The sequence below is a fragment of the Amborella trichopoda genome, chromosome 12 (genome assembly GCF_054954075.1).
Source record: "Amborella trichopoda isolate Santa Cruz 75 chromosome 12, AtrichopodaSantaCruz75HAP2 v2.0, whole genome shotgun sequence".
NCBI lineage: Eukaryota > Viridiplantae > Streptophyta > Magnoliopsida > Amborellales > Amborellaceae > Amborella > Amborella trichopoda.
In genome coordinates, this window is record NC_142347.1 from 41,677,616 (window position 1) to 41,686,442 (window position 8,827).

Consider the following 8,827-nt stretch of genomic DNA (forward strand, 5'->3'; position numbering starts at 1 on the left):
ACACATTTTTGTATACCCTAGACAGACAGTTCGGCCCATACTATTCCAATTCCCAAGTCCAAAGGTTGGAAAGCACACGGTTAGTTTTACAATGGATATTCTCAATAGATGTCGGCTGAGATATTTCCAAGTACAAAATTTTGTAGGCAAAATATTAATTTTTAGTTTCAAAGGAAAAATAATTTGTGTCCACTTTTACACACGTCCCATTTAAACATCTCAAATTTTCAGTTGCTTACAGACCAAGCGATCTCAGCTAAAAATTTAGGGTTCTAGAAGTCCAGGCCTTCACACTAGTAGTGGGGTGCTCTAGAATCCAGTCACTTCAGCTGCTAAGTCTTTTGAATCTCAATATCTACAAGAAAATGATCATTCAGTAAGACGACAAATCTTACTCTCAAAATTTCTTAAATTACAAACCAACCCAAGAACTCACAAAATTTCTTTAATCATAAAATCTGAGAATTCTCATGCACACATGCATCATTAAATAAGTCAAATGGCTAAATTTACAAAAATCTCAATGAGAATAACTTATATCTTGTCATCAAAGTCTACTTGATTTACAAAAGCTGAACATAATCATGTAAATACATGTCTTTAATGTACAAAATCTGAACATCGCCATGTAGATGCGCCAGTCAGTAAGCCCAAAGGGCTAAATTTACAAAATCCATGAGCACAAGCTCACCCCTCACTAGCTAATAACCCAATCCTAGGGTGTAGAGTCAAAAGTTAATTTACAAAACTCAAAGAACTGATCTACAAAACATAAAAATCTTCATGTAATTACACAAACTACGAACCAAAATGGCAAAATTTACAAAATCCCACAAGAAACCACCATCTGACCAGCTGAGAATCCCCTATAGCACAATCAAAATTTCCTTACATAACAAAGCCCAAAGATCCTCACACTAATTACACAAGCTTACAGCCAAAATACACAAGCTTACAGCCAAAATGGCCATTTTTCACAAATGAAAAAGAAAAAGAAAAAAAGATTCTCGACCTCCCATTCCCCAACAACCAAAAATCTTACCCGATCTTTTGGCTCCCAGTGTCTCAGTTAATTGCAACCCACCCAATCTTCGGGCTCCCAAAGTTTCAGCGAATTTCAGCAAGGTTTTGGCACTGTCTCAGGCCACTGCATGAGCTTCATCACCCTGCCAAGTCCAAACAATATCACCAAGCCCTGGTCTCACTTGTCTCTCAAAGAACTCTGCATATTCAAGAGTATCACCACTCGATTTCGAGAACTCAACAACAGCAAGAGATGGAGCCACCTCAAAAACCTCAGCTTTCACATGAAGAGGCCCTTTTCTCCCTTCTTTTTCCTTATTAATCCACACCTTAAACCCCTTCCTCTTTACACAAAAACCCAATCCTTTGGCTATGGTTTCGAGCTTTCTGAGAATTGAGGAGGCCCCATGTTTTGAAGTGAACATGGTGCCCGACTTCCTCTTGTTTTCGAATAAGTTTGAGAGATCAAACCCAAGAGACATAGAAGAAATGAGCTCGAAAGCATTAAAGAAAGCTGGTTTATCAGGTTCCTCTGTTTCGAAAGGTAGCTTTTCAGTTTCCTCTGGTTCTTGCTCTGGTGGCTCTATTGTCCAAAAATTTGGTCTTGAAAGCCCCTTTTTGAACCATGAGTTCTCTACGATTTCACCAATGGTGATCCTCTTCTCTGGGTCAGTGACCAAAAGCTTCGAGATTAGGGTTTTGGCCTCTGTCGAAAACCATGGAGGAAACTCGAATTCCCCCTTGAAAACCTTCCTATACATTGTCATGATGTTCTCATCTTGAAATGGAAGAAACCCAGCAAGCAAAACATAGAGAATTACACCGCACGACCAGATATCAGCTTTAGCTCCATCATATCCCTTCTTTCTGAGAACCTCTGGTGCAACATAAGCAGGGGTTCCACACTGTGTATGCAACAACCCATCTTGTCTCAATTGTTCAGGTAAAGCACTGAGACCAAAATCCGAAACTTTCAGGTTTTCATGCTCATCAAGCAAAAGGTTTTCAGGTTTCAAATCTCTATGGGCTATTCCTCTGCTGTGGCAAAGATCAATGGCGCTTATCAGTTGTTGAAAATAAGAGCGGACTGCTTCTTCCTTCAACCTCCCTTTTGCTACTTTCGCAAAAAGCTCACCTCCCTTTACATACTCCATTACAAAGTAGATTTTGGTTTTGGTGGCCAGGACTTCTTTGAGCTGAACTATATTGGGGTGGCGAACCAGTCTCATTACCGAGATTTCTCGCTTTATTTGGTTGATTAGACCTTCTTTTTTGATCTGGTCTTTGCTCAGTGCTTTAATGGCGACGCCTTCCCCTGTTTTGAGGTGTTTGGCATAGTATACTTTAGCGAACGTGCCTTGGCCTAGGAGGCGGCCGAGCTCGTATTTTCCAAAGAGCAGGCTTCTGGTTGTTTGCTTCTCCATCAGGCTTTCTCTCTCTAGAGATTGCCACCTCTCTCTAGAAATTGAAACTTCCTCAGTAGATCAAGTTTTTCTCCCTAGAAATGGGTTTCTATGTCTTCCTCTAACTCTCTATAGAAATGGGTTTCCTCTCTCTAGAAAGGAAGAGCCAGAAAACTAAAAAATTTCACAAAAGATAAAAAAAAATGGATCTAAGAGTACAAAAGTTAAAGGCAGAACCTGGTTAGGCACAAGAAGAATTTCTCAGAGGTCGCAGCACCCACTGGATCCTTTCCTTTCTTTAGAGAGAGAGACAACAATAAAAGCTACTTGCTTTAGAGAGAGAAACGACTGTAAGAGAGAGTACTTCATATACAACCTCCTCGTAAAAATCGGAACCCCTCGCCGATAGGAGAGGGGGGGCCATTGACCACTCAGATCCATTCGAGAAAGGTAGAAAACTAAAGTCTTGATTTGGCTGGAAAACAGTCGGGAGTCACAAACTTTCACCGGAAAACTCAAAACAATGGCGAAGATAAAAAAAAATTGTGATGGGGTTTCATCGGAAAACTCAAAACAAATGGTGAAGATCAAAAAAATTTGCTATGGCTCGAACTTCAAAATGGAGGAGTTTTCTTATGGGGTTTGAAGAGATTGGGGAAAGAGGTTAGAGGAATAAATAGAGGGAGAGTGGGGGGAGAAAGCGAAAGGCATGGTGCGAGATTGAAGAGGGATACGTGGTATGGTGGCGTATGGCGATTGGGGCCCCTTGGTTTTGGGGGGTGGAAAGAGAGGCCAGCACACCGATTTATGATCCAAAACCCTAACTAATGAGGAGCCCACATTTAGTTATCTTATATAATATTCAAACCCCAATGGGAACACCGATAATTGGTCAAGATTTGGTGCTAAAAGATTCGGTGATCCTGCAGGACTATATTGTATTTTTGCTTTCACATGCTGCACTGTTGGGGCTATGCAAAGTCGGAAATCACCAATCAATTCCATAAATAAATAAAAAGACATTCAGATCATGTTTCAATTAAGGGATTATATACTATCATCATCACCATCAAAGCCTTTTCCCAACTATTTGAGGTTGACTGTACGAATCCTGATAGGTCATTCTGTTCGATCAAATATCATACCCCTCAGTGAGGCTATATGTCCTTATATCTTAACGCACTACTCCCAACCATGTCCTCTTGTGGTTACCCCTTGTCCTTTTTTAGCCTTTCACTTAAACCACCCTGCATCCTCCTAACAGGTGTTGTATTGGGTTTGTGTTGCATATGGCCAGCATACCTAAGTCTACTTTATCTCATATTATCGCTTGTTGGAGCCACACCTTAGTTCTCCTTAACAAATTTATTTCGAATTTGATCTTTTCTTTTATGGCGACCTGATGCAACCCAAAATATTATTCTCGAGTTTCTAGATAAGAGAGATAAGCTTAAAGTTACGAGAGGAACCATAAAAGGGCAAATTAATCATGGAGTTTATCCTTTTATATCTTTAATTTATTCATTGAGTCTTTTTATTCACTCAGAGGCCTAAGAAGTTCTTACAAAAGTCTTTTATGTCCTTTTATTCACTTAAAGTCTTTTATAATAAAAAGTCATGATTAGATTAAATGAATAGCCAAGATTAAGTCTTGTTTCAGGGTTTTTTTATATAAAGGATCTATTCAATCATAATAGATGATTATATTATGGACTTTTATTGAAAACCCTAGAGCAACAAGTGCTTCTTCTTCATCTTTGGCTTTTTAAATCTTTATCTAATTTTGGATCTTCCCTATTGCTTAAATCCTATCTCAAAGCTACTAGGTCTGTACTAGGTTAATATCAATGCTCGACGATTAGCAAGGGTAGCACTGTAGCATGGCATTGTAGCAAGTTATTGTAGCGTTGATTTTTGTGCCCTAGATCGATAACCATTTCTCTCCTTCAAGGAAAAAGTGGAAAAGCAGCAACGGTTTGATACTAATTCGCGAGAATGGAATGCAAATCTGAGGAGATTGCTTGAAACCTTAGCCTTGTGTTTGGTGCATATGAAAACCCCATCTGAAGAGGATGAGATAGAGGTAGATGATTCGATCACCAAATTGGTGTTAAATGGGTCAAATTCATGATGTGATCTTAGTCAAGAGTTCGGTGCACAGTGTCATTAACGTGGGCACAAAATCAATGATGATTTTGAGTAGGTGTTATGGAACTCTATCCAGGAGAAATTTTGTTTTTACTATATAGTTCTCAAGATCAACATGTTGTGGACTGTGCTTCACCACTACTTTGACAAAGTACTTAGATGAAGATTTGGATATTGAGAAAGAAGAGGGTGATCATAGATTTAATGGTGATCCAATATGTAAAGAGGATCAAGAAGAAGATCCTGCCATTAGATAGGATTTTGTTGATGCTTTTATTTTTAATGAAGAACAAGGTAGATTTAAAAGAGTTATTCCCAAAATATTTGAGGTAATAAGTTTCTTAGTCCCTATAGAAAGTAGTAAGGAGAGTAGTGTTGACAGAGATAATGATGACAATATTCTTCTCCTTGGAGTTTTATCTGAATGTAGAGTATCATGTGATGTGCTCGAAAGGTTTGGTGATATTTCCCCCATGAGCTTTTGCTAGTGAGTTCGATATAGAAGGCATCAATTGAATGGTTGCTTACATAAATCTGATGTTAGAGTTTAGCTTCAACCATTATTTTATTTTGAGTGGAAAACCTCTACATCTAATCACTATATGCGAACTAAAGGAAATCACGGGGGTAATGCATCATTAATATTCAACCACTTCAAAGTTCATGGTAGATTATTCTTCAATGTGTTCAGGATCAAGTGTGTTGTGCTTATGAACTACAATTATGGAAATTCTCAATGGGCCCAAGACATTGTTAATCAAATGTCTATGGGGAATGTAGTAAAATGATACGCCTTGTTCTCAAGCCATGTCAAGGTAGGATAGCTCAAAATGTTGAAGAAGATCAATGGCAATACTTATAAGTTAAAGTTATCAAGCCGTATTCACACTGCTAATATTTTTAATATCAAGCATCTCATTCCATATCGTGACAATACCTCCGACTATGAGCCACCAAATTCGAGGGCGAATTCTTTGAGCAAGGGGAACTAATGCAACCTAAAATACTGCTCTTGAGGTCATAGAAGGAATAAAAAATGACAAATTAGTCATTGAGTTTATCATTTTATGACTTTTGTTTATTTCTTGAGTTTTGTTATGCACTCGTGGATATAAATAGTGATCTTTAGAGCTTTTTTATGTCATTTTATTCACTTAAAGTCTTTTATAATAAATGGCCTTGATTAGATTAGATAAATGGTTAGAATTAAATATGGTTAGGGTTTTCTTATATAAGGGATGTCCTCAAGCATAATGGATGGTTATGTTATTGATTTTTATTCAAAACCGTAGAGCAACAAGTGGTCGTTCTTTTGTCTTTGGTTTTTTAATCTTTCTCTAATTTTGGATCTTTCTTATTTTCTTCTTTGCTAAAACCCTAGCTCATGCTACTATGTATGTGCCACTACTTATCCATATCAATATCTTCTTCTTAGCTATACTCATCCTATAGATATGTTGTTTATTGACAACCCAACATTCCGCTTTCATAAAAACAAGCTGGTTTCATAGCTGTCCTATATAACTTCTACTTCAGCTTCATTGGTACGCGGTATTCACATAAAACTGTGGTTGCACATCTCCATTTCACCCACCCAGCTCTAATTATATGTGTAAGGGATGATAGACTATGAGACCATTTATCTTTTATATGAGGTCACAACTACTCATAGCCATTTAATGTCAAGTTGGATGGCTTGGTGTGTCACAAAATTCAAGAGTTTTTTTTTATTTTTTGAGCTTTGAGTTTAGCCAATGACACTCACAACAACTCGACATAAAAATATGAAGGATACGAGTTATTATTACCTCTTTGTACTAAAAGTAAATGGTCTCTTTATATATTTTTTTCTTCAATTAGTTTATCTTTATGAAATAGATACTAGAATGCCAATCTCTTAGACCAACATATATGAGGGTTGTGGACGCCCCCCCCCCCCCCCCATTCTAATGAAAGTTAACGATACGTCCCCTGTTTAGGAAAAACTTTATTCGATAACAAAAACCACATAACTTGAGGTTTTGTCTCTGGACCAAATATTCAATTTGGTCATGCAGGACCACCATGATCACAAGAAGTACAGTCATGTAGGATTACCATGATCATAAAAAGTACAGTCATGCAGGACCACCATGATCACAAAAGTATAAACTACATTGGGCACCTACAGATCCACCCAAGCTTTGTGATATTGCTAGCCAAACATCGATTCACATATTTATGCTTTTATGCCACCTAATAATCCACTCACTAGTGATATTGCCACCCAGCCTTCAAAACTTCCACGGTTTCTCCCACTTTGTACAGTAGTGGATTACTCTAAAAGTGAATGGTTGACTCGATTTTTTTCCCTTAAATATTTGTCGTATTTTTGGTATTTCAAAGTAGAGTAAGGATCGTATGAGACCCTCTCACACCCATGTGTGTAGGACCTTAAATGATCACCATTAAATTTGACACATATCTCTAGAAAAGTCAAGTCCCACACCCATGAGATAATTTTTCTAGATATCTATGCCAAATTCAATGGCAATCTTTTGGGATCCTACACACATGAGTGTGGGAGGGTCTTATAGGATTATTACTCTTAAAAGTATTGTTTATATGAATTATATAAAATGAGACTATTTATTTTTGGTATTGGGAGGTCTTAATTACTTGCAACCATCTAATGTGAGATCTGACAGCTTGAGTGTGCCATTAAATTTAAGAATTTTTTTTTTTAACTTTGAGCTTGGTCAATGAAATAAATGCAGCCATCCAATTTCACATCCAATGGTCAAGATTAATTGTGACTACCTTATGCCAAAGATAAATGGACTTATTATATACTTTCCCTTGTTTATATTTTAAATTTAAATATGCCAAAGTGTAGAAAGGGCATGTTCCCCATAAGGTGCGGGTATTTTTATGGTTAGCTATAAAAAATAAAACGTTGACGGTGGATAATTTGATTAAGAGGTGTAAAGTTTTACCCAACATTTGTTTGATGTGCAAAGTAGAAGAGGAAACTGGAGATGATATATTTATCCACTGCCACGTTGCCTTATTTGGTTTACTTGAGGTACATGCTACATTACCCCATTTCATGATGGGTATAGTATGATAGCTAGCCATTAATAATTTACTTTATGTGGGGGTACTTTGGTTTGGCAAACAGTGAGAGGGGCTACATTATGGGAAATTTTAATAGAAAGAAATAAGCGGATTTTTGAGGGAGAGAGTCACCTTTTGGTAGATTGCTCAGTAAAGTAAAATTGTCTATTTGGCCATGGTTCTCGGTTACTAAGGAGGGTTGTGGGATTTCACAACCAGATGTTATGTTGAATTTGCCAAATCTATTTTTGATGGGTAGAGTAAAGATAAACTGGGAGTATTTGGGTGGCACCAAATAGCGATTTTTGATGGGTAGAGTAAAGATGACCCAAGAGTATTTGGGTGGTACCAGAGAGCGGAGTTTTAAGTTAAATTTTGACATAAGCTATTTGGATAATCCAGGTTTGATAGGAATTGGGGGTGTATTACGTGATTGTTTTGGAGAGGTCATCTTCTTATATGTTGCCCCTATTGGTTTAGCCACGGCTAACAAGTTGGAGTTATTGGCTTTGCTCCAAGGTATAAAAATTTTTATCTCTAGAAACCTTGGGAGTAGCTGTATCATTGAAGGAGACTCTTTGAATGCTATTTGATGGTGCATGAAGGAGCTATGTACTCATTGCCCGCTCTAGCTATTTATTTTGATGTAATTTCTTTTGAGTAGATTTGTTTAATAAAGTGCGAAATATTTGTCCAAAAAAAAACTAATGTCTTTTTTTTAAAAATTAATATTTTTTTAAAAATTAATATTTTTTTAAAAATATTTTGGTAGATTGCTCAGTAAAGTAAAATTGTCTATTTGGCCATGGTTCTCGGTTACTAAAGAGGGTTGTGGGATTTCACAACCAGATGTTATGTTGAATTTGCCAAATCTATTTTTGATGGGTAGAGTAAAGATAAACTGGGAGTATTTGGGTGGCACCAAATAGCGATTTTTGATGGGTAGAGTAAAGATGACCCAATAGTATTTGGGTGGTACCAGAGAGCGGAGTTTTAAGTTAAATTTTGACATAAGCTATTTGGATAATCCAGGTTTGATAGGAATTGGGGGTGTATTGCGTGATTGTTTTGGAGAGGTCATCTTCTCATATGTTGCCCCTATTGGTTTAGCCACGGCTAACAAGTTGGAGTTATTGGCTTTGCTCCAAGGTATAAAA

General features: G+C 37.3%; 1 protein-coding gene across 1 annotated transcript; it reads right to left on the bottom strand.

Annotated features, from left to right (window-relative positions):
- Positions 1-508: 508 nt before the first annotated feature.
- Positions 509-3,247, bottom strand: LOC18447036 (CBL-interacting serine/threonine-protein kinase 25). The gene has a single exon (XM_006857138.4). It carries the CDS (start codon positions 2,445-2,447, stop codon positions 1,140-1,142), a length of 1,308 nt encoding a protein of 435 aa, XP_006857200.1. The 5' UTR covers positions 2,448-3,247; the 3' UTR covers positions 509-1,139.
- Positions 3,248-8,827: the final 5,580 nt, after the last annotated feature.

Excerpts from the sequence above, each read along its gene's own strand:
- LOC18447036 (XM_006857138.4), bottom strand. The coding sequence starts at position 2,447 with ATGGAGAAGCAAACAACCAGAAGCCTGCTCTTTGGAAAATACGAGCTC.